Source organism: Lampris incognitus, chromosome 17, assembly GCF_029633865.1.
Source record: "Lampris incognitus isolate fLamInc1 chromosome 17, fLamInc1.hap2, whole genome shotgun sequence".
Lineage (NCBI taxonomy): Eukaryota > Metazoa > Chordata > Actinopteri > Lampriformes > Lampridae > Lampris > Lampris incognitus.
The window spans coordinates 28290852-28317045 of NC_079227.1; the positions used below are offsets into that span (position 1 = coordinate 28290852).

The following is a 26194-nucleotide window of genomic DNA, read 5'->3' on the forward strand; positions in this document are numbered from 1 at the left end:
TTACTGACAAGGCCCTCCCGTGTGTACATTCTGGTATGTGAGCAGAGCTGGTCGAGATGGGTGGTCTCCATCTTCTCCTGCTCCACAGCTGATGACAGGATCTGATCAGTCGCATGGAGCTGGGGAACTCTCCCAATGTAGCAGTGTACACACAGTACTGTAGACCCAAATCATAAATTTCTCTTTTGTAAATTGTGTCGCCATGGGCATGTGTTCGTCAGACTCCGTACTACAATCTGTCATGAGCAAAATTGTGTAACCAACACAAATGATGCAATGTTATGTTTTTGTTTTGACCTGACATCCTGTCTACACAATTCAGCAAACCAAAATGCTTCAAGGATTATTAATGTACGCTCCACTGCAAGACTAAACACCAGACACCCTCTTGTGGTTGGAAGAAGTGAATGCAATATATGGGGGTGGGGGGGCATGGAGGAAGGCCAACTGTTAGAGAAAACTCTAGAAATGTTTAAGTGAGATTTAAGCATAAACACAATGCAGCGAGGGAGTCTTGCTCAGAATCATGTTGCAAAAACAACTTTAAATAAATTAGAAGGCTTCGACAACACTGATGGGGACACTGATGGGTGTTTCTACTTAAAAAAAGTAGAAACACCCCGGCCACTTGAGTTTCAGCCATGTAAGGTTTCAGTTATGTGCTTTATCAGCTTGACGAGTTAGTGCAGCTTACCGTATATGGCTCTGAGTTACAACTACACACATCTTACTGTATCATCTTCATGTTAGGACCGAGATGTCACCTGCTAAACTGGTTGAGATTACCGGGATTAACCCTTTGTAAACATAGTCCTTAAAAAGCTGATGAGCTGCACTGTACACTACTGTTTTCCCACACTGTCCTCTCATGACACAGCCACTAAAACACATTAACAGGGCCAGCTGCTACTATTTGGGATCCCCACAGAGACTCCCTATAATCCCTCTGCGGTACATGTTATCAGGATTTACCTCAATTTAAAATATGCTGACGTCAGACCACAGATGCTATCTCATCTGCGCAGCAAATAAGCAGGAAATTTAAGAGCGTGGAGTTTGAACACCCCAACATAGCCCATGACATGTGTTGACATGAATATTCTTTAGAGACACTACACAACGGAGGAAAATCTGGAGGTGACAAGGCTTAAGGCGATTAACAGAAGTGCAAAGGGTTCACGAGAAAGAGGTGGCAATCCAAGCAAATGAGATTCTGTGATTCGCCATCAAATTATTTTTCTCGGAAACAGGTTGCTGACCTACAGCTGCAATTCGAGACTGTTACGGGTCTGTGTTTATGACATGTGAGTTTTTCCACTTGAAAAATTAGCTTTCCAACCATCGTTTATCGATATTTTACACTAATGTAATGGTTGCGTTATTATAACTTTTTTTTTTAACCATTGTCAATATGGCTTTTGTTTGGCAGCCATCATTTTATCTTTACTCACTTGGTCCCAGCGAGATTTGTTAAAATGACCATTGGGAATACGTTATATTTGTTGTGGTCTAGATTTGGCTCAGGTCGAAGCAGATTCCACGTGCATGTCTACTGGATTAATTCAGTGGGCCGCTTACAGGAGGATGCCATTGTCGGTACACTATGTAATACAAGCAGACACTTGTGAGTCACTTTGAGCACACTCTCCAACATTTGTAATGCAGACTGTAATATTAGATTAAAAAAAATGAAACTCATTCAGAAATGGCCTTGAAAATGCATAAAAATCTTTTTTCACCATGTAAAAATTTACAGAAAACAAAATAGTAAAAAAATAATCTCGATATCTCAATATGTTGGCATCTAAATAAAGAAAATCAAGATAAAGCTTATCTCTTAACTGCAACTATATTATATATATAAACACTCCTTTCTCATGTACAGTTCAGCCCAGATACAGTAATATGTATTAATTACAAACTTCAGCGATAGTGTCATAACCTGAAATAGAGCTTAAGGCTATCAACAAAAAAACAAAAAACAAAAAAAACAAATAAATTGCAAAATATGACGAGGTTTAACGGAAAGCTGTGTTAACTCTGGTTCATCAGCAGTTCACCCCACATAAACAGTTCGTGTCGTAGTTTGTATTCTGTGAGCGGGTCAATTCTGAGGGAACATGGACCCTGCAGTGATGGAGGACAGGCCTGTCTTCTCTTCTATCCACTGGTTGTAATTGGTCACTGTTGTATACACACCAGGGCGAAATGCCCTCCCGCATCCATCGCCCCAGCTGACAATCCCGAAAAGGAAAAGCCTGTTATCCATCTCGCACACCAGGGGCCCTCCCGAATCACCCTGTGTGAAGAAAGAGAGGCATGTCAAGGGAGACGATAAACAGGCACGACAGCAAGGACAACGTTTGATTCAAGTGATGCATACTTTACACGAATCCTGACTCCAGTCGGGACGGCCGGCGCAAAACATATTCATGGAGATCATGTTTCCATAATATTCCTTCTCTTGACAAACATTGTGAGCTAAAAGATTCACTTTGGCCTCTCTCAGGTACTGAGAGTTATACCAGTGCTCTGAAAAAAATAAGCAAATAAGAAAATAAGCTGAACATGCAAAACACTACGGACTTAGAACACAACAGTGGTTCTCAATCCAGTCCTTAGATATCCCCCAGTACAGGTACTTGGCTATTCTTCCAAGACATTCCCCTGTTCCAGGTTTTAAACCTCCCTGATTGGAGGTTGGAATATGGACAACAGCTGCAATGTATAATGGGACAATTTGGTGAATGTACATTACCACCTGGAGGAATAGAAAACAAGCAGTAGCCAGGGGTCTCTGAGGACCGGATTGAGAACCACTAGAATACAGTACGAGCTCGGTAAATATAGTGGGTGGAGACCTCGACTTACGGTTCCTCTCTTTCCCATAGCCAGCAATCTCACACAGCGTGCCAGACTGAAGGCTCTGGCTAGGAGGCGGCAGACAGACAGGCGTAACAGAGTGGGTCTCCTTTGCGCACTGTCCACGCCTGGCTTTCAACTTCAACAGGGCTGAGAAACACAGAAAACACGCATCGTCAGGATTAGGGTCGCCGGCAGATGTGGCGGGGCCTGGGATAATTTCTTTGTATAGAAAACCTATTGTAACGTGCATGGATAAGTAGACACGTTGGTCCTTGACTAACGGGTCAGACCCTTTAGTCGACTGGTTAACGTTGTCGCTTGCGGAGCGGGAGACACAGGTTCGCGTCCCGGCCATGGCGACGGTCTCCCAGACTGCCCCTCGAATTCTCTACATTGGTGTCAGAAGTGGGATGGAGCGACCGTAAGGCCATCGGAAGCGTAGGCGCCCAGAGGCGTGAAGGAGCTGATATGCTTAAGCGCGGGGACGCGCTTCCCGAGGGAGGGGGGAATGTAGCGAATTTGGGGGGCAGTCTGGGAGACCGTTGCCATGGCCGGGACGCGAACCCGTGTCTCCCGCTCCGCAAGCGACAACGTTAACCAGTCGACCAAAGGGTCCGACCCGTTAGTCAAGGACCAACGTGTCTACTTATCCATGCACGTTACACTATATAACTACTGCGATGACGCGTCAGCGGCCGCAGGGAACCGTGTGGATTCGTACCGATGTCATGGTTGAAGTCGCCGTCAGTGTTGTCGAAGCCTTCGTGGATGAAAATCTCCTCCACCGAGAAGGTTTGCTCCGAGGTTTGATCCGTCTGGTTCAGCGCGTTTTTCCCAAGGGTGACCGAAAAACGCCAAGCTCTCGCGCGCGAGCTGGGGAAAAACAAAGCAACACAAACGAGTCATTCCGAGTTCACCTCACTCCCCAAGTATCGCTGCTGCTCTCCCATAACGGCGGGGGCCAAATGTAATAAACCGCGCGCACACACAAAAAAACCATACCCGCGCCACTTACCACGCAGGTTTCCGGTTGTATACAAATCCACGGGCGGTGAGAATGTGTGCAGCCGGTGCGCATCTCTTTCACACTATGCGCACCGTGTACGCAGTTTTGAGTCCGATTAATCTTACGCTGCGGGTTGACAAAAAAGTATAATAAAAGTGTGAATTTGAGTGACTATAGTTATAAAAAAAAAACCTTCACAATGATTACATGGTGATGCGTGACTGGTTGCCAGCTGTTTTTTTTAGACAAACCTTAATTTCGTTCTATCTTGAGCAAATATGTTTGTCACTAAGCATTATAACAAGTATAACGCCCTTGACATAAATAAACAGTACGGGATCTTTAAATAAATAGATTATTCTGTAGTATTGGGGGAGTACGAATCACCTACACCAGGGGTCCCCAATTACTTTTCATAGCGGGCCACTTTTAGGGCCACTTTTAAAACCACGGGCCACTCAACCTCCAGCAGCATGTTGTTCGTTAGTTTGTTTTGGTGTCGATACGTTGCAGGTATTATAATTTAAACAGAGATTTTTCATCTATTTTTCGATATATTACTAGTCTTACTTTTACTAAGAAATTACTTTTTTTGTTAGGGAAATAAAAAAATTCTGGCATTTCTCCAAAAATTCTCGCGGACCATAAATCAACCCGTCACGGGCCGGACGTGGCCCGCGGGCCGCTTATTGGGGACCCCTGTCTACACCTTCAGGTGTGGCTTGCTTTTTAAATCTCCTCCGGGTTCCGTAGCTCAGAACTAACGGCGCGTACTGCTTCACTTACTTTTTGCCATTCAACTCGTTTGATTTTGATGGTAATGCCAGAGCTTAGACTTCCAAATAATGCCCGTCTTCTTCTTGTCAATTTGGTCGACCATTATTTCAAGTGAACAGTCGCTAAAGTCGCGCTTCTTCTTCGATGGCTTCTTCGGCGCTTCCGCCATTTCTCCTCAAAACAAAACTGTCCCTTTATATCCAAACCAGGCGCTTGGGGGCGTGCTGGAAGCCATTTATAGTAAATTATGGGCGTGGTCAGAAGGCGTGCACACAATTTTAGGGCGATTGGGATGTGCGCGCGGGAGGGGGGGACAAGTCGGAACAGATGCGCGTGGGGATTTTTATAAATCTGACGAAAAGACTGCGTGTGCGTGTTTCCTGTTTTGTGTGTGCACAGATTTCTACACCTAAATATACACAGAGTGTTATACGTTTGGCCCCTGCTGTTGTGTTGGGTGTGTGTGATCTCAGCCCCTTACTGTGCGTGGAAGCAGTGGGCGGCTGTGAGGACCCAGCAGGAGGAGATCAGACTCCCCCCACACCGGAAAGCTTTTTGGTTGTGTTTGTTTCGCCAGAATATTGCCGCGATCCACGGGTGTGAGTCCACAGCGGCAACCGCTCCGCCCACGATCTTCGGCTGCTTTTTGAGGCGCAGGCCGCATGTTGACTCTGCGGGAGGGAGACAAGACGTTAAAACGAGGACTGGATCAAGTGAGAGAGTGAGAGACGCCGTGGGATCATCTTAACTTCAGGAGGAAGACAATGACTTTACTTTACCTGCCATAGTCTCGGTGGGTGTGGGTGGAGCCGGAGGTGGATCTATAAAATCGGATTTTGTTTTTATTGCGTAATGTTAAGATAACAATGGGAAAACGAAGAACACAAGGTGCGATTTACATGTTTCGGGGAGGACGGCAAAGGCAGCGCACTCACCCAGCTCGAAGCCGCAGCGTGGGATGGCACAGTCCTCTGGGACCAACTTTTGGTTTTTCAAGACGTAACACCACGGGCGCCGGCTGTAGTTTACATTTCTTTCCAAAAAAAAACCAAAAAACCAAAACCACATAACATCACATCCGTTAAACTTAAGAATATTTACTTGCACCACACTGAGTATGACGTAATACTCCCACAGAAGCCTAATTCAGACGACAAGCTAACTGTTGTGTTTAAACGTTGAGTATAGTGGTGTCCCACCTGCAGTAGTTATGTCTTCCTGATCGGACATCTGATGCCATCAGACGCTCCCGAGTATCCAGATCCCACTCCACACAGCTTCTCCCACTCTCTGATCGGGACTCTCTTCCTCGGTAGTACAGGCCAATGCCACTGTAGCAGGTGGCAGTTGTTACTAAAGGAATGACACACGTAACTGTGATCAACTTTTTTTCTCCCCCCCTTTCATCCAAAAAACCCGTGGTTTGTAAAAGTTGGGTTGCGAGAGGCGTCCCTTACCTATTCCACAGTTGTCCCCCCCAAACCCATCAGCGCACAGGCAAAACATGTGTTCACCCTTATGCAGGGATGGGACAGAGGTGCCTCCGTTGAGGCAGATTCCAACTAGATAACAAATGGGATGTCGGTTATCAACGTACAGTCACCGAGATGCAATGTGAACTATATATAAACATCACACAACGCTGACTAATGCTGAGTGGCCTACCTGGTTTTCCAAAGCGGAACGCAGGGAGAATCGGCCTTCCGTTCCTCAGCGAGCCCTACAAAGACAAATAAAATGCAAATCTCCATGAAAGTGCCCTTATCTACCGATGGAGCTGAGACGAGCAAATCAAACGTTGTAATTTCCTTACTGCGTCCGTTGTTGACAGAGCTGTGATCACGCATATCAAAAGGCCGAGGCCTGTTCTCCTGTTCATTTTGCCCAACAGCTTAACAACTTTTCTCTAATGTGGATGTGCATGCGCCTGCATGCAGAGAGCAATGTGAGGGAGTGTGCTCGGAACTTGCTCGATTATGTCTGCAGATGGCACATGTATAAAGCGAGGGTGGGGTATGGGGTGGCGGGGGGGTTGGTATGATATAATTGGCTGGGAAACAATTCTCTGACAAGTTGGCCCATTTACTGAGGAAATAGCATAGTGGTGCATGGTGCAGTGTGAATGAGTCAGAGTTGCTAATAACTGCAAAATAATCCCAGCATGTCAGTAACATTACAATGCTATTGTTAGAATTATAGAGTGGCGCTTACAATCAATGCTGCTGCAGTTTATACAGTCAATTTTAGTGTAAAAGAGGATGGTTATTTACCTGAAACAAACGTGAAATAATCCCGTTACTTTATGGCAGTCAACATTTAACTGTACCAGACTTGGCATGTCATTGTTTCCACACCCTGTGACACCACAAATGGTCATACAGATGGCACGATAACAACAGCAGTTAAGTGGTTAAGTAACTGAGACCAACCACGCATGCCAGTGACGAGTTACCAAAAAAAAAACCCCAACCCAGATAAGACCACAACTGAAGAAAATGGAAACTAACAACAAAAAAAAAAGAAAAAATTCCATATACTTTTGTGATATGCTAAAGCAAACCAATTTCATTGTGTTCATCTACCTTAGGACCCTGCTCTTTTGGGAAGACCTGATTCTAGCTTAGCTATGACTAATATTTTTGTTGACATTGACAACAATTAGTTCAAAGTTGTTGCATTGACATATTGCATTAACGACATATGAGTACTTATCACATTGCACTAACAGATCAACTATTAAAAGAAAAAACCTTACTAACACGGCTTTAACTTTTAGTTCTTTAATTTCTATTCTGATTCCTCACAGCTACCTTGCACTTGTATCAGATTGAATTTAGAAACACGGTGCTCAGACACTCGAGTTCCAGGTTGTTCCAGTGGTCAATGTATGCTTTGACTGTTTCCAGCCTCACATGTAAGTCGCTTCGGACAAAAGCATCTGCTAAATGAATAAATGTAAAGTTTAAAATGTAAATGTTGATGGTACTTGTGTCTTTTTATGTTAACATCACTCACAGAGGAAGAGGTTGGTAAAGAAGAAGGGATAGTCAGAGAGAAGAAGAAAGTAGAGAGGAGTACAAGGAGATGCATTGTAAAGCAAAGAGAGAGGTGGTGATGACAAAGGAAAAAGCATATGGTGAGTTGTATGAGAGGTTAGACACTAAAGAAGGAGAAAAGGTCTTGTACCGATTGGCTAGACAGAGAGACCGAGCTGGGAAGGATGTGCAGCAGGTTAGGGCGATCAAAGATAGAGCTGGAAATGTGCTGACAAGCGAGGAGAGTGTGCGGAGAAGGTGGAAGGAGTACTTTGAGGGCCTGATGAATGAAGAAAATGAGAGAAAAAGAAAGTAGGTTGGATGATGTGGGGATAGTGAATCAAGAAGTGTGGTGGATTAGCAAGGAGGAAGTGAGGGCAGCTCTGAAGAGGATGAAGAGTGGAAAGGCAGTTGGTCCAGATGACATACCTGTGGAGGCATGGAGGTCTTTAGGAGAGATGGCAGTGACGTTTTTAACTAGATTGTATAACACAATCTTGGAAAGTGAGAGGATGCCTGAGGAGTGGAGAAGAAGTATACTGGTACCAATTTTCAAGAACAAGGGCGATGTGCAGACCTGTAGCAACTACAGAGGTATAAAGTTGATCAGCCACAGCATGAAGATATGGGAAAGAGTAATAGAAGCTAGTTAAGAGGAGAGGTGACGATTAGCGAGCAGCAGTATGGTTTCATGCCACGAAAGAGCACCACAGGTGTGATGTTTGCTTGGAGAATGTTGATGGAGAAGTATAGAGAAGGGCAGAAGGAGTTACATTGTGTCTTTGTGGATTTAGAGAAAGCATATGATAGGGTGCTGAGAGAGTGGTGATGGACAGGTTGACAGACGAGATCAGGCAGGAGTTTCCGTGGACTATGATGTTTGCGGATGACATTGTGATCTGTAGCGGCAGTAGGGTGCAGGCTGAGGAGAGCCTGGAGAGGTGGAGGTATGAACTGTAAAGAAGATGAATGAAAGTCAGTAGGAGCAAGACAGAATACATATGCATGAATGAGAGGGAGGAAGGTGGAATGGCGAGGATGCAAGGAGTAGAGGTGATGAAGGCATATGAGTTTAAATACTTGGGGTCAACTGTTCTAAGTAATGGGGAGTGCAGAAGCGAGGTAAAGAAGAGAGTTAAGGCAGGGTGGAGTGGGTGGAGAAGAGTGTCAGGAGTAATTTGCAACAGAAGGGTACCAGCAAGAGTTAAAGGAAAGGTTTAGAAGATGGTAGTGAGGCCAGCTATGTTGTATGGTTTGGAGACAGTGGCACTGACGAAAAGACAGGAGGCAGAGCTGGAGGTGGCAGAGTTGAAGATGTTAAGATTCTCAGTGGGAGTGATGAAGAAGGACAGGATTAGGAATGAGTATATTAGAGGGACAGCTCAGGGTGGGCAATTTGGAGACAAAGCAAGAGAGGCAAGATCGAGATGGTTTGGACATGTGTTGAGGAGAGATGCTGGGTATATTGGGAGACGGATGCTGAATATGGAGCTGTCAGGCAAGAGGAAAAGAGGAAGGCCAAAGAGGAGGTTTATGGTTGTGATGAGGGAGGACATGCAGGAAACTGGCATGACAGAGGAAGATGCAGAGGACAGGAAGAGATGGAAATGGATGATCCACTGTGGCCCTCCCTAACAGGAGTAGCTGAAAGAAGAGGAAAAAGATGTTAACATCATTCTTAATTTTGGACACACAAACCTGCAATGGATGGCTTGTCCCAGACCTTCAGAAAATACCAACCTTAAACCAAAGAATATCAAACTAAAATAACTCTAAATTGGAAGCTATCTATGACAAAACTTCTAACGTGAATTTGAAAACTGGTATAACCGCTTCTCTGTTGATCAAACTTTGGCTTTTAGATGGCACACAAAAACCATCAAATACACATGCATGACTGAATACCCATGACACACTGGTGAGATCAGTTCAAAACATCCGGCCTACTATAAAAACTTGTTACTGAATCAAGGAATTATGCACTTTTTCTGAACAGCCTCTATATATTCTGCACTTTGCATCGTGTTACTGTAATCTACATGGAATACGTAATTATGCAGGAAAAAAAACAACAACACTATCAAACAGTGTTTGATTCAACAAAATCGAATTAAAAAAATATTACAGCAATTCACTGGGCGTCACTGTTTTGTCTTTCAATTCAGAGCTCAGATATTACTCTCACACCTTACCTCTAATAACAGGCCCATATGTGTCCTCAGTGGTTACTTTAACAGACCATCCCTTATTCTTACGTGGATTGTAATGACATGAAATAATGATAAAAGTAATGATCTATAATGATGACAGTGGTGGTGATGATTGATAATGAAAAGGCTGTGGGGTTTTTTTGTTGTTGTTTTTTTAATTTTCATTTTCCATAAGCTACATCTGAATCACCTGTGTTTGTCAATGAGCATGAAAAGAGAGCAAACATGTGCGTTCAGATCCCGGAAGTCTCCTGGTCTGTATCCTGCTCAGCTGAGAGCGGCCGTCAAAGGAAAATGAGACTGATGATCCGTCAAGTGCTACCGTTACGCGAACTTTTACATCCCCAAGACGATGTGTGTCCATTCGATCCGTCGTTTTGCGGGAACGCGCGCGAATTCATTTAGAGCGGACCTCGGTCGGAGCCTACGTTTCCATTTCACGCAAGAAAATAAAAAATAGCAACGTGTAGAATGTTTGATTTATTTTAACTATCTTTAGACTATCAACACGGATTTACAAACTGAAAGCACAAGCGTTTTCCTAGTTGTGATGTCCCTGCTTTCGGTATGTTGTTTTGTTCAAAACAACCTCATTGATTATCTAAAAACAGTAAAAAAAAAAATAAAAAAAACCAAAACAACTAATTTATAGAGTACATCAACTAAAATGTATAGATAATCTTACAATATCGGGGTGGGGGGTGGGGGGATACTAGTCTTGTGTCCCTTAAATCCGGGATATATGTGGGGGGGACATATTCTTTCGGTGATGTACAATTTGACGACACACCCTTGCCGTTCGGCCACAGGCTGGCGCGCGCTTCAAGCGGCGGATCTGAGGGGGAAAATGGGAAACGCAGACTCCAAACTTCGTTTCAGAAAAGCGGTGATACAACTCACGACCAAAACACAGGTTTGCCCCACACAAATACAGCTTTACAAAAATATCGCACCGAGGGTAAAACGCGGAACTTTAGGTTTTGTGTCTCTGCTTCATTTTGCCTTTGAAGGTGAAGTTCGTGTTACCAGATGGCAGCGCACGTTGCAGCCTGGATGACAGAGCGCGGAGGGGAGGATAAGCGAAATGAAATAGGCTCTCAGTCTTCAGGGTTTTCAAGCACAATATGTGCCCTCAATGGTTATATTTGATTAGTCCTCTATTTAATTTAGCCTAAATTAGAATGTGTACCAGGAGAGTCCATGTAATTTTTCTCTTACAGCCGCCACTTTTCTGTTCATCTTAATTTGTTGGTGACGTGAGACTTGAAGTACCAGCTAAACGTGTGATTTTCTGACTGTTAAACGTCAGGGTGGCGGTCACATTTGCGACGATGCCAGAACCAACCGTTTACTTGCAGGTGCAGTTAAGGTGGACTTGACAGGATGTATCTGAATTCAGTTAGTGGACTCAATGTAAGCCGAGGGCCTTTGGTAATGTAAAGGCCTTTGAAACTGGTTGAAAGCACTTTTCAACTTGGCTCAAATGTTGTGCATTAGTGAATATTTTCAGGTCCTTGAAACCGTATCGGGCATGCCCCTTTATAACGATTCTTAAGACACCATTTTTAAGGTAGGCTGAGGAGGATCTCCAGTCCCTTTGTTATCTTTCGGTCCACAATTATTTCTAATGGTGTTTATTCAAAATCAGATTATCAAAAGCCTGTTGGGGAGCTTTCCGGGCATATGAAACAACAGCACCCCAAACACACATCATTATCAGTGGATAGATGTTTAGTTAATACCATAACATTTTCAAAACGGATGATTCACTGTTTTCATTTGCCTATCCTTAGTGCTCCACCACCCTCGAATAACATATGAGATAATGGCTTCAGCATCACCACTTGTTGGGCTCCTCAATGGGAGTTGGTTACATCGAGCTGTGCAAGGGTTGTGGAAAGGACAGTGGCGCTCCCTCTCTGATTCTGTGCTCATGTCACAAACACACATGCACACACACACATAAACACATAAAGGGAAACCTAATAATTTCATCTGATGTCTGTGATCTTCCCTAGCCTGTAGAGGCCACAGACGATGCCTTCTGGGACCAGTTCTGGGCCGACAAGGCCACTACTGTCCAGGACGTTTTCGCTCTGGTGCCTGCGGCCGAGATTCGAGCTGTAAGAGAGGAATCCCCATCTAACCTGGCCACCCTGTGCTATAAGGTAATTCACTTTGTTAGGGATGAATTTCCCCATGGCAGTGAGGTACATGAAGAACTTCAATGTGCATAGTAGGTGCAACCTTTCTCCTCATAGCAGTAACATCATGTCTGCAACCATGGCCTGCCTCATTTCTTCCCCGGAAACAGTCGAGCGTAAAAAGGAATGCAAGTGTTTGTTATTCCCACGCTGAGCAGTTAAGGGTCAAAGGCTACAATATGAAAACGGATTGGATTTTCTGGCAAAAAAATGTGAGAACATGGGGTAAATGCAGCTCATTTTAACATATATTTTATACATCAAGCAACTGTACCGTGGCTGGGATTGAGCAAAATTAAGCACAGCATCATGTCTTTGCAAATACACATGACCTGATGCATCTTTTTGTTGTACAGTCAGACTAGGATGAGTTCCTGTCTAGAGTCGATAATATGTCTTATGCTCCACTGTATACCGTATATGCAACTTAATTCCATATACAATACAATATGCAATAGAGTAAAGAGTTTAATGTTTCTGTTAAGACTTTCTAAAGGCTTGCAGTGAGTAATTAAGCTGCCGAAGTAACTGGAAAAAAAAATCAAGAACCTCCACATAGAATAAATAGTTGTCCGGGAGAAGATAAAATGTTCAGAGAGCCAGAGAAAATAACTAATGTCTGAGCACAGAATAGTACAGCATATAACTGTCTGCAGTTGGGTGTTAACCAACAAGTCAAATGATTATGAATCAAGTTAACCTTTTTCTGGAGATCCTAAGAGACCCGCCTTGGACATCCCCCTTTGCGTCCTGCACTACTTTAGTGTATTTTCTATATGTGCCCATTTTAGGCAGTGGAGAAGCTCGTCCAGGCAGCGGACTGCGGCTGTCCCTCGGAGAAGGAGAGGCAGGTCGTCCTGAACTGCACCCGCCTCCTCACCCGCATTCTGCCCTACATCTTCGAGGATGCCGACTGGAGAGGCTTCTTCTGGTCCACCGTGCCCGGCGCCGGCAGAGCTCGGGTAAGAATACGAGGCTCGTGATGATAGATCCTCAGGAGAGGAATCTAGAGAGGGCGACATAGAGAGAAAGGCCAGGTAATCCTCCAGTCGGGCTGTGTGTCTATCCAGAAGCCACGAATCACAACGCAAAAGCCTGTCAGAGGAGATGCTAAGGTCTTCTTTAGTTTCTGCACCCCGAGTTATGCCAGCTCCTTCATCATCTGCTCCCCTCGAAGTTTCTCTCCGACCTGGAAAGGCAGACAGCCGCTCTCTCCTGAGACAATGTGAGGACTTCGCAGTCTGAAGTTTGACCTTTGCTAAATTTCATCAGTTACAACTGGCTGCAGTAATGACTACTTGTTTTTTTAAGCTAAGATACTCCCTGGCATGGTATTGTCAGGTGTGTGTCAGGTATTACCAATTAAATCCTCTACTACTGGACGGTAATAGGAAAGGAATGCAGCCCAGAAGCGGGAACTCCTCTGCAGTAAAATATCAAGCCAGACAGTGTTTTTTCACTTGCCATATTAACTGTATTCATGTCCAAACAATTGGGTCTTTCTTAAACCTCTGTTTTATGTTTTTTCTTTTTTTTTCAGTTTCAGCTTAAGTTTTTTTTTAATCTGTTCAGTAACTGCCATAGCTATTTCCAGTTTGTTGCTCTAACAGTACTTAATTGTGTTACGTTGAGTCTGCAGCATTGAATGGTCAACTTGAGAGTTTTTTTTATCTTGTGCAGTTATGCACGTATATATTTACTTTTGAAATGTTTTTTTTTTGGGTTGTCCGTTATTTAAAAGGGGGCCATTCTTTGGTAGCATCTTTGATTAACAGTTGGGTTAAATGTTTTAAAGAACCATCATCATGTCATTTCTCCGTGAACTCATGTCTTAAGAAGACATTTCACTGTTCACTGTGAGTTTTGGGAACAACAAACGCTGGAACTCTATCCATCCTCAGACAGCCTTGCTAGCGTCATCTGTCAGCAGCCCTTTCAAAGCTCTCTGGAGATCTAAGCGATGGGGGGGGGGGGCTTTGTGACCCCCCCCCCCCAGTGATACTTAAACCACAGTTGTTAGGACGTGACTGTGTCGTCTGGAAGCATCTCTGTGGTTTTCAGACCGTTAGAACAGGGGCTAGACTGTAAAATGAGAGTTTTCTGCTCTCTCCATAGCAAACCTCTCTGAGTGGGATGGTTGTAAACCCCCCCCCCTCCCCATGACTGCTGCTCCAGGGCTGCATGGTTCTCTTGTTACCTGGTCTACCGGGGACCAAAGTCTAAACACTGCCCATATTGTGTCGCCTCCTCCTCCATCCCAGTGCATGAATTAGGAAAGTATTAGATAACCCTTAATTAAAGTGTGAGACTGAGGTGAAATGCACAATAAAATGCAGTTTATTTGGAGACAGAGAGTGAGGGACTCTTAGAGAGACTATTATTTTGGATAAACTGGCAAAGTTGGGTTGTTTGTGTTCATACTTTGATATTCATGTGGATTGTGTGGTTCGTTTCTGTTTAATACCATACGCCGTTAATGTGACTGCTTTCAATTCAACCCCTGAACTTCCAGCGTTTGGATGGAGGTGATGATAATGAGGCGAGGCCCCTGGCTGAATCCCTCCTGCTGGCCGTTGCTGACTTGCTCTTCTGTCCAGATTTCACCGTTCAGAGCCACAAGAAGGATGGCCCGGTGAGTCCATCATCCATCCATCCATCCATGCATCCATACCTGCTCTGTACAAATACGTGTTAAGGCGGTGGGGAGGTGCTGAGGCCTGTCCCACATGCAGTAGGTGAAAGGAGGAGAGGCATCTTGAACAGGTTGGCATTCCATCTCGGGGCCGAAAACAAGATAATACACATTTCTACCCATGGATAAGTTAGTGTCTCCATTTTACTCAGCATGCATGTTTTTGCACAACAGAAGGAAATTCGAGTATCCAAAAAAATCCATGCAAACACAAGGAGATTATGCAAACCCCACACAGAAGGGTCACCATTTAACCTGGGACCCCCTCCTCGTGGAAAACGACGGTGTTGAGTCTCGGCTCCTTACACTGGAATTTATGTATGGCAGCTATTTAAACATCTCCTGGACTAACCTCATCTGTTTTTGATGCAGCTGGTGCACAAACACCTGCTGCATCACGCTCAGTATCCACCGAGGAAAAACCGCCATTAAACTGCCACTAGCTAGAGACAGCACTTTTAACCAAACAGTTTATAGTTGTCAGAATTTGAATGGTCTAATTGGAGTGGATTGTTTTTTTCTCATAATCTGAAACAAAATCTTTCCACATTGGAAAGGGAAACCGTGCTAACACAGGGAACAGCAAACTTCCGTGTGGTGTTTGCTTTGTTTTAACCTCCAGGCTACATGGGTGTCAGTACACCGCTGACAATACAAGCATGACAGCGGTTTGTCCAGCTCGTTAAGAGGCAGGGTACCTGTTAGCACTGTTATCTCCCTCACTTCACAGCAAAGCCTCCTGGGCGGTCGCCCACAGTTAATGAGTGACTCTAGTCTCCTCTGTGTGAGCGATAGGAGTGGCCAGTGGCCGTGTTTATCAACTGGGCTGAGGAAACGAGGGTGGATGCCTCTTATTCACACTGAACAAACACCTGCGGTGTCGGTGAACAAAAGCCAGGGTGAGAGAAAATGGCACCCTTTCGGGTCCTACCTCTGACCAGACCACTCGCCACTTCACGGTGACCCCAGGGAAATGTCACACTCAGTGGAGCGAGTGTGAAACTGTTCATAAAGTGTGGAAAATAGCCAGCGGCTCTTGTTTGTCCCCGTTGCTTCAAGGACTTTCTCAGCGCGCGCGCGCGCACACACACACACACACACACAGTGCATTAGTATTTAGTATGGATGGTTTAAACGAACACAAATGAGCTTTTGTGTGCTTAGTATAGTGTCCTTTGCTGTCAGTTTGCGCACTGGTAGCACCTAGTGAAGTGCATCCGGATAGCCAGTTATCTCTGCCAAGGTGTCGTAGTATATGGATATTGTCAGACGAGTACTAGCCTTGGTCCATTTGTTGAATCGTGCAGTCGATGTGAACACAGTCACACTGCATTTTTGCTTTAGCAATGTGTCTTCGTACACCAACACTCGGAGGTGTACGAACGTGACTGGACAGAATCAAGTCTTACCTTAAAGTCCAGTCATCTTCTCCATAGAGTCTTATCGTGCATGGCCATTGAGATAAGAGGGTTTAGGTCCTGAGTCATCTGTCTGTAAATAGGCATCGTTTGAATGTAAGTACCACAATCCATAACAACAGTCGGCTGTTTCAGATGAAGCCTTTTAGTGCAAAATGTCTTATCTAATGCTTATAGTCACACCACCTGTTCTTCTGAATGAATGGCTGATGATAGTTCCTGCTTTTAGTCACTTCAGTGAAATGTTTTTTCATTTTGCATTACTATATATTCTTTGAAGTATTTTTTTTTTCTAACTGATATTATTTGAACGAGGAATGCATACCTTATCTGCAGCATGTTTGGGGCTGCTTGATCATTTTCTGTGCTGTTAATCGTCGATAATTTGGATTTTTTTAATCATTCAAGTATTGAAGTGTGCAGGCTATTCTCTTTGACATGGTTGTCATACTCGGTCATGCACCCAGCAGTGGCTGCGATTAAACCTCTTTGTCAATTCTGATTTCAGGACTCGGCCGAGGACATGCACACTATAGACAGCTGTGAGTACATCTGGGAGGCCGGGGTGGGCTTCGCACAGTCCCCTCCACTCAACTACGTCCATGACATCAATAGGTGAGGCTGCAGCACCCGTCAAGTGAGGAAGAGACGCTGCCTGTCTCACCCTCCGTCTGTTACTGTTGTTAGCTACACCTCACCATGTGACTGTATTCTGTTTAGGACAGAGCTGCTGAAGTTGGTCCTCACCTGTTTCTCAGAAGCGATGTACATACAACCTTCCTCTGATCGTAAAAATCTCAATCCCTGGGTCACCTTCTTTTGCTCTGCCGACAACAGGTAACCGACATAACACACACAAGGCACAGACACAAACACACACACGTCACTTAGCTGCACAAGCATATGTATTAGCCTTGTGATGCTATGCTTATGTGTTAACCCTCAGGGTTTGGTTTACATTCTGATAGGGTCACATGGCATGGCACGGTAGCCTAGTGGTTAGCACTGTTGCCTCACAGCAAGAAGGTCCTGGGTTCGAACCCCAGGCCGTCCCAGGTCGTCTCTGTGTGGAGTTTGCATGTTCTCCCCGTGTCTGCGTGGGTTTCCTCCGGGTGCTCCGGTTTCCTCCCACCATCAAAAAGACATGCATTTTAGGGTTAATACTCCTGTCTGTGCCCCTGAGCAAGGCAATGGGAAGAAGAACTGGAGTTGGTCCCCGGGCGCTGCAGCTGCCCACTGCTCCTATACAATAGGATGGGTTAAATGCAGTGGATAAATTTCATTGTAACAAACAACTGTACAATGACAAAAATAAAGTTTCTTTCTTTCTTTCTTATGGCCACTTGTAGGAGATGTACATTCCACATACAGCATGACCTCAACCTGTCTTTCATCCCCTCCATTCAGACATGCCCTGCCCCTGTTTACCTCCCTGCTCAACATAGTGTGTGCCTATGACCCGGTGGGCTATGGCATACCTTACAACCACCTGCTGTTCTCAGACTACCGGGAGCAGCTGGTGGAGCAGGCTGTCCAGATCCTTATCATTACCCTGGAACATGAGGCTGGGTCGGCCACCAGTGTAGCTCTCCAGGACCTGGAGCCACTGGCATCCCCCTCGGCCATGGAGGACCAGGAGGTAAGAGGATAGATTGCTGTAAATAGGTTGTGATGAAATATAAAATCTGTATTCATCTTTTTGTATTTATTTGTCATTTACTGTGGTTATTCCATCCCATAAGTCCTATACTTAGTGTGCTTGTGTCCATCTTAAAATATTATTTGGTCACATTGGTGTTTGACTGGACAGTGATTCAATGTTATTGTTTGTGGTCTTTCAGTGGCGTCGTATTGGGATGCATTTCAGATATTCGTATAATGATACACAATTTTTCCATGTAAATTAATGACAATGAGAATCTAGTAGCTAAAAAATTTTCACGAAATATGGTCTGAAATATTTGAGAGTTATTTGAAAACTAGTTTTATTCGGCTATCATAAATTATGGCGACAGGCATGGGCGCAAGTCCATGAATACTGGGATGGCATCCAGCGCTTTACATGTGCCCCCGTCCATAGGGTTAGTGGTTGTGTCAGGAAGGGTATCCGACGTAAAATTTTGCCAGATCATTATGCGGATTGACAAGACCGCCATCGGTGCTGTGCCCTCACAGGGTACCGATGGAAACTGTTAAATCTGCTGTGGCAACCTCTGGGAAACGGGGAACAAGCTGAAAGAAGAAGAAGATAAATTACCAAAGAGTTCAATGTGATGAACCTCAGTTGGATTGTTAGACATGGCAGTTTTGCATATGTAATCATATCGCGTGATGTAAATTCCCTCGGCTCGTGATATTTTCCATATTGCTCTTCACTACATGCAAGCAAAGAAAACAGGGAGATTTGATAACTTCTTTTCTTTTCTTTTTTTCAGTCTGCTGGACCTGATAATCTTTTTGTGGATTACCTATCCAGGATACATAGAGAGGAGGTGAGACGTGGCTGGCTATCAAGAATACAGTAGGAGCCATCAGCTACTGTACGTCCAGTGTACAGTAACCGGCTCACCGATATTTGAATGTGTGTTTCATCCTTGTTTTCTCAGGATTTTGGCTTCATCCTGAGAGGTCTGGCAAGGCTTCTTAACAACCCCCTGGTGCAGACCTATCTGCCCCATTCTACCAAGAAGATCCAGTTTCACCAGGAGCTTCTGATTCTCTTCTGGAAACTCTGTGACTTCAACAAGGTGCGGCATTCAACTTACTCATCGGTTTCTGTACACATTAAGATTTCAAGATCATGTTTTTTCGCCCCGTCTTTCTTATAATTAAGCTGCAAACGTTTCGGTCTAACTCTTCGTCATACTGCGTGGTTCGGTATCACGATGTCTCTCCGCTGTTCGGGGCATCAAGGCCGTTTTTAATCCCGACAGCTGTTTATTCTTTGTCCCCATTTCCAGCTAATTTCTGAGAAACAAAATGATTCATGGAGAAATAGTTTCACAGGCTTATCTGAGTTTTTTTTTTCCTCAATAATTTTGGATTGGCATCTAAACACAGGGAGAAAGCGGCACAGCTGTGCTGATGCTCGCCCTCATTTGTGAGCCGAAACCATTTTCACATCCGATGTTTGGCCTGAGAGCACACATGGCCTGATGTAGCGCTCTCCTCACCACCCACTCATAACATCATCCCAAAGGGTTCACGGCACACAGATGCTGTTAATGGTATGAAGCATAAAACACATGCTGGGGAGTAGCCTTCCAGTATGTGACATTGTGTGGTGCAGTTTGTATTGAAGCTTCCCACACAGGCTCTGTGCTACTCATCATTCAAATTCATTGAAATATGAAAGTGATAAATCACCTACACCAGGTGATTCATAATTTTCTATTGTCTCTAACTATTAATATATATAGGCTACTCTATCTCACTAATCTAGAGATGGTGAGATTTAAAGACTTGTTCAAAAATGTAAAACATCGGGCGTCTGGGTGGCATGGTGGTCTATTCCGTTGCCTACCAACATGGGGATCTCCGGTTCGAATCCCCGTGTTACCGCCGGCTTGGTCGGACGTCCCTACAGACACAATTGACCGTGTCTGCGGGTGGGAAGCCGGATGTGGGTACATGTCCTGGTTGCTGCACTAACGCCTCCTCTGGTCGGTTGGGGCGCCTGTTCAGGGGGGAGGGGGACCTGGGGGGAATAGTGTGATCCTCCCACGCGCTACGTCTTCCTGGCGAAACTCCTCACTGTCAGGTGAAAAGAAGCGGCTGGCGGCTCCACATGTATCGGAGGGGCAGCAGCAACCGGGACGGCTCGGAAAAGTAGGGTAATTGGCCAAGTACAGTTCGGAGAAAGGGGAGGCGAGGGGGAGAGAGGGGGAAGTAAAACATCATAATGTAAACCTATAATTGATTTTATGTTTGGAAATTGGGGCAGTAGGACAACTGTCAGAGGTAAATGTGCCAAGAGGTAAATGCAGAATGACTTGTCTGGATTAGTGGTTTCGACACAAACTGAGCATCATTAATGAGTTGGTCAAGATGACATGGTGCTGATGTTTTTTTTCCCTGTGTGTGTGTGTGTGTGTGCACGTGGATCTTAGAAATTTCTATTTTTTGTGCTGAAGAGCAGCGATGTGTTGGACATGCTGGTTCCCATCCTGTTCTACTTGAACGATGCCAGGGCCGATCACAGTGAGTCACCTGCTCTCCCATGTGTGTCAAAGAGCTCTTACAATGTCAGTGTGTGGACATACTACGTTCACTGGCTTCAATCATGTTTACGCTGGGTATTTTCAACAGTTATGGGAAACGTTGTGTTATGCCCTACATTTTATTGAGTGTGTGTTACTGTTTGTGTGTGCTTCTAGCTCGTATGGGTCTCATGCACATAGGTGTGTTCATCCTGCTGCTCTTAAGCGGAGAGAGGAACTTTGGTGTTCGTCTGAACAAGCCGTACATGGTCCACGTCCCGATGGACATACCTGTATTCACCGGCACCCATGCTGACCTGCTCATTCTGGTGAGTGGATGGGGTGGGTGTGAGCTTATAATACAGTACTATTGATGCAGCATTGCACAGCTCAAATGGTGAAATCTTCCTACTTTTTCTTCTACAATATATTACAATTTTCCCTGTTTTTTTCAAGTCAATCGCTTTTGAAAGCTAAAATAATACCCATTACTAGAGGTGCAGACCTTCGCCAGGTGTACATATCTCCCCTTCTCCATACACAGACAGAAAAACCCGTTTTTCCTGCCATTATATCACTTTTGGACAGCGCCCAAGTTGATTGAGCCAGAAATATGGAAAAAAGTTATTAATATGCAGCACTCAAGCAAATAAATATGACTAATAAAAACGTTTTGCCTGCCAGTCTGTGGATGTGCAGCCTCCTAGGTGGACCCTTGCACGAATGCTACCAAGTCTGACATGAAATGACAGAGATCGGACTATCCTAACTTCAAAGCCCTTATTAAAAGATGTCAAATGTGTTTAACCGTCAGTTTTCATGACATAAAATGAATGAAGGTGAATGGCTGCTCTGCTGACTGACTTTCGTTCATAAAACAATGGTAGGAAAACATAGCTCAGCCATGGGAAATGTTTTACTGTAGCTACTGAGATGATTTCCAGCTGGGACTGTGATTAATCCATCTCTTTAAATTGTAATTTAATAGCATAGTTTTAACACCGGAGACTCTTCCGTGTGGTTCATTCAGTGTTCCTGCAGTTCTTCTGTGTTGAGTTCAGCAGATATGCTGACTTGCGAAATAGGATCGACTTCTCGTTTACTGTCAAGATTCATACCCGAATGCATAATTATGGGTCTGACACTATCGCTGCCCGATCTGACTCAACCGTAGATGTGAGTCGTGCATGCACACGGTTGACTCAGAGCGGGCAGCGACAGAAAGCAGCGTTGTTTGAGCGAGCTGGAGAGTGACTGGAGAGAGGGAGCGGCGATAGTGAGAACAAACATTTTTTGGAGGCAATCACCGCAACCACGAGAGGTTCTTCATCATACAGTCATAACTGGGCACAAAAAAAAAAAGTAGGATGAGGTCCAATAGTTTGTGAAACTAGCCGTGAACAGACACACCTACCCTCTCACACACACGCGTGAGCGACTGAACACACAATCCCCTCCAGGCTACCGTCTGGTGGAGATAAAGACAATTTTAAATACAATTCTGCTTACAAGCAAAAAAAACAGCGAATCAGTTCAAGACCTTTCAGACTTTACTAACCATTTTTCAGTTTTAAAGCTTCTGTGTGCAGTTTTTTCTGCTGATTATTTATTTGTCAAATGTTCTCAGTTTAATTTTGGTGCCACTGTATGAAAGGCAAATGAGGACCGTCGAGAAGATTAGATACTGATAAGGATAAATGCTTGTTTCTGGGTTGGATTCCCCATAATTAGAGATGCATCACCTCATCGCTGTATATCTCCTCGTGGTAGCTTTAACACATATCTAATCTTTGAAAGTTCCTGCAATAAAAGCTTTGAAATGTAAATAAAAATGTACTGCTATTGGCCCACTCATTTGGATGCAATGCTATGAAATTAATTGTCGCGACGCTGTTCTGAACAGATGTTTTGCAATGCAATTGGTGAACAGTGTCTTGCACTTCTTTAATAAAGTTTTTGGTTTTCCATGAGTGAATACTGCTCAACGGCAGAGTTGCAGTCATAAACACCTGCTGTGCTTGTGCTTGACTCAGATCTTCCATAAAATCATCACCAGTGGGCACCAGAGCCTACAGCCCCTCTTCGACTGCCTGCTGACAATAACAGTGAATGGTGAGTTATCAGCGAGGCATCCCCAAAATGTGTATAAAAGTCTGAACGCTTGCTTGAGGTGGATAAAATTTTGATCTATTGGAAAGAAAGGTGAAAAATTCCAACGGAAACACGTTTGCCAAGAAATAAAAAATTGAAACGTGAGTAGAATTCAGAACCATGATGAGATCTTCCTTCATCTTAACTGGTCCATCTTTCCTCGTGGGTGTGCAAGTATGGACATATGACGTAGGCCTACATTCAGGGTTTGATTTGTTTAAACATATCTGATGGAAATGCACCTTAATTTGCATGATTTATTCAAATATTTGCTTAAAACTTATTTGAAAGTTGGACAGAAACATTTACTCTTGGAGAGAATTGAATTCACTGTTTCACCACCCTTCATAGTTTCACCTTATCTGAAGAGCTTGTCTATGGTGGCTGCCAACAAACTGCTTCACCTGCTGGAGGCCTTCTCCTCCTCCTCATACCTCTTCTCCTCCTCCCAAAACCACCACCTGGTCTTCTTCCTGCTCGAGGTTTTCAACAACATCATCCAATATCAGTTTGATGGTGAGTGAACACAGCGGATGGTGAACTTGACCATGTTAGCACTGGAAATGGTGGACGGATGCTCTGAAACTGGATTGCAGACGACACTTTTCATGAATATGAGATTCAAAATATCAGGTCCTAAAATTTTGAATCAAACATTCACAAAATGCATCCTGCAATCTTAGAGAGGTATGCATTCATTGATGTTTTGTTTTTTTAATCTAACTTAACAACCATACGGGTGTATATTGCATCTCCTATGCCCTGCCCCATTCGCAGGCAACTACAACCTGGTGTATGCCATCATACGCAAGCGAAACATCTTCCACCAGCTGGCCAACCTGCCGACCAACACGGCATCCATTCAGAAAGCTTTGGAGAGGAAAAAAAAGCGTATGGTCAGCATTTCCAGGACCAACTCTATGGAGACTGAGGCCATGGAGGGCTCTACTCCAGCAGTGCCTGCTGAGCCGGGCACGCTCAAAGCCAGCCTCGAGGCCACCCCAGGTACAAACTCTCACTTTCCTGTGTGCCTTTTACTTCCCAAACCCTACGAATGTGCTTTTAGGATAAGATGGATGGCTATAAAAGAATTCTCTAGAATTTCACAGCGATTTTTATCTAACATAAGATTGTAGGGCATTCGGGTGGCATGGCAGTCTATTCTGTTGCCTACCAATACGGGGATCGCCAGTTCGAATCCCCGTGTTACCTCCGGCTTGGTTGGGCATCGCTACAGACACAATTGGCCATGTCTGCGGGTGGGAAGCCGGATGTGGGTATGTGTCCTGCTCGCTGCACTAGCGCTGCCTCTGGTCGGTCGGGGCGCCTGTTCGGGGGGGGGGGGTAGTGTGATCTTCCCACGTGCTATGTCCCCCTGGCAAAACTCCTCACTGTCAGGTGAAAAGAAGCGGCTGGCGACTCCACATGTATCGGGGGAGGCATGTGGTAGTCTGCAGCCCTCCCCGACTCGGCAGAGGGGGTGGAACAGCGACCTGGACGGCTCGGAAGAGTGGGGTAATTGGCCAGGTACAATTGGGAAAAAAGAAAGGGGGGGTTAATAAATAAAGAATTTCACAGCAATTTTTATCTTAAACAAGATTGTAAATGAATGTAGCGCCTGACTTTTTTTCAGATCATCAAATTTTAATTTTCTGTCATTTGTCGTCTAGGGATTGACAAGCTAACGGAGAAGTCCCAGGTGTCCGTAGAAGGCACCGTGTTTGAGCCACAACACACACACTCTCCACAGGCGGCCGGTGACAGTGGTGTCGTAGCGGGCACCAGCGACACAGAGTCCAACTCGGACAGAGACAATGAGGTATTTTACAGTGTACAGCTTCTCGTCAGCGAGTCGTTCTGCCAGAAACGTTTTTCTGTATATATATAAATTTTCACAGTAAAAGCTCCTTTCATTCTTCCTGTTTCTCTGTCAGGTCTCTCACATGCATTCAGAGGCAGCAATCAGTCGACAGTCAAGTGTGTCATCATCAGCCAAAACGTGGAGTCCCACTCCAGAATGGGTTGGGCAACAATTTTTCTTTTCTTTTCCTAAGTTCTTTGTGTCTATCAGCTGGTAGTGGTGGGAGAGTTGTGTATTCTTTCGATGTGTGTGTGTGTATTCCCAGGTGCTCTCATGGAAAACTAAGCTGCCTTTGCAGACCATCATGCGGCTGCTGCAAGTGCTGGTTCCTCAGGTGGAGAAAATCTGCATAGACAAGTAAGAAATCGCAAAGATTTGATTTCACAAGGTAAACTGGGTATGGATAATGAAAGACCTCCATTTGAATTTGTGAAGGGCGAATAAATCCAAATAGCTGAGAGCAATTTTAATCATTACGCTTGGTTTTGAGCCCGGATGACAGCACTGCGTCTGCTTTTTTCCTCAGGGGTTTGACAGATGAGTCAGAAATCCTGAAATTCCTCCAGCATGGCACCCTTGTGGGCCTGTTGCCCGTCCCTCATCCAATCCTCATCAGGAAGTATCAAGCCAACGCTAGCACTGCTTTGTGGTTCCACACCTACATGTGGGGCGTCATTTACCTTCGGTGAGCAAAATGCATACGACAGCTGCCTAATGTACCCAGAGTGGCTAACGTGCATTAATATTAGTATCTAAAAAAAAATTGGCATCGATTTTCAAAAAGCTATGTCGGTAGATTAGTCTAAGCATACACCGTGCCTGGCGAAGTCACACAAAGTTAATTGCCTTTGCCCGTCATGGCGTTTTGTGATTTTGAACAAACACTCCATTTTCTCCTCGACTCCTGTTGCCGTAGAAATGTGGACCCCCCTATCTGGTACGACACGGATGTGAGACTGTTTGAGATTCAGAGGATTTAGAGGAGGAGCTGCAGTTGATGGTCCTCACTTGACTTGTTGGTGTTCAAGCTGCCTGTCTCCACATACACCCACCAGCTGGACCCTCCACCACCTCCCTTGTAACTGAATGGAGATCGGTGTCAAGGCGTCACACATGTTTTGCCTTTTAATTTTTTTAACAAAACAAGCAGTTGAAGCTCTTTTATGTTTCAGTTGTCCTGCCAGCCTGCCTGGTTTCAAGAACGACCCTCGCAGATTTGTGAAGAGAGCTCACGACCCGTGACCAGGTTTTAACGCTGTGTGTTTTGTCCACCAGGAGCAAACACCAGATAACACATTTTTACACACAAAAAAAGTAAAACATTTATCAAATGATAATTTTTTTTCCGTTTTGCCAAAAGTACATTTGTTTCGCCACAGTGTTTAAAGGATAATTTCCCCTTCTCACAGCAAACAAACTCTTAACTTTAAAGATAAAAGGTGTTATATTTGGTTAGATTAAGATTTTGAGTAGATTTTGAGATGAAGAGTATTGTTGCATATTATTACGTGAACGTGTGGATATAAAATTACTGAAATATACATATCCAAAATAAATCATTCATAAAAGGGAACCGTGGCCAATCTGTGCTGTTGTTCAGTGTTTATTTCATTGAGGCAAATGTGTTGCTAAATACAAGATTTTACCAGACAAGTCCCTCGTAGCCCTTGGGTGCATTTCCACGAGGTGCCGTCTTAATGTTCGTGTGGGTGTCCGGGTAGTGTAGCGGTCTATTCCGTTTCCTACCAACATGGGGGTCGCCGGCTCGAATCCCCG

General features: G+C 44.6%; 2 protein-coding genes across 2 annotated transcripts; one reads left to right on the forward strand and one right to left on the reverse strand.

The window, feature by feature from the left end:
* Positions 1-1704: 1704 nt before the first annotated feature.
* Positions 1705-6527, reverse strand: plaub (plasminogen activator, urokinase b). The gene is made up of 10 exons (XM_056296745.1): positions 6462-6527; positions 6314-6368; positions 6106-6210; positions 5848-6001; positions 5548-5681; positions 5130-5391; positions 3587-3738; positions 2872-3012; positions 2384-2532; positions 1705-2299 (listed from the first exon to the last, which is right to left on the reverse strand). Exons 1-10 carry the CDS (start codon positions 6525-6527, stop codon positions 2105-2107), a joined length of 1413 nt encoding a protein of 470 aa, XP_056152720.1. The 3' UTR covers positions 1705-2104.
* A 4213-nt stretch (positions 6528-10740) lies between these two features.
* Positions 10741-25985, forward strand: LOC130127802 (protein HID1-like). Its single transcript, XM_056297525.1, has 19 exons — positions 10741-10806; positions 11912-12061; positions 12889-13059; positions 14610-14729; positions 16716-16822; positions 16928-17044; positions 17615-17846; positions 18643-18699; positions 18814-18954; positions 20317-20407; positions 20584-20735; positions 22440-22518; positions 22909-23073; positions 23335-23562; positions 24228-24328; positions 24513-24578; positions 24684-24775; positions 24945-25103; positions 25335-25985. Exons 1-19 carry the CDS (start codon positions 10741-10743, stop codon positions 25396-25398), a joined length of 2358 nt encoding a protein of 785 aa, XP_056153500.1. The 3' UTR covers positions 25399-25985.
* Positions 25986-26194: the final 209 nt, after the last annotated feature.

Excerpts from the sequence above, each read along its gene's own strand:
- plaub (XM_056296745.1), bottom strand. The coding sequence starts at position 6,527 with ATGAACAGGAGAACAGGCCTCGGCCTTTTGATATGCGTGATCACAGCT. Across the intron at positions 6,211-6,313 it reads GTTCCGCTTTGGAAAACCAG|TTGGAATCTGCCTCAACGGA; the intron begins GTAGGCCACTCA and ends TTTGTTATCTAG. Across the intron at positions 6,002-6,105 it reads GGGGGACAACTGTGGAATAG|TAACAACTGCCACCTGCTAC; the intron begins GTAAGGGACGCC and ends TCATTCCTTTAG.
- LOC130127802 (XM_056297525.1), top strand. The coding sequence starts at position 10,741 with ATGGGAAACGCAGACTCCAAACTTCGTTTCAGAAAAGCGGTGATACAA. Across the intron at positions 10,807-11,911 it reads AACTCACGACCAAAACACAG|CCTGTAGAGGCCACAGACGA; the intron begins GTTTGCCCCACA and ends GATCTTCCCTAG. Across the intron at positions 23,563-24,227 it reads CAGCCTCGAGGCCACCCCAG|GGATTGACAAGCTAACGGAG; the intron begins GTACAAACTCTC and ends TTTGTCGTCTAG.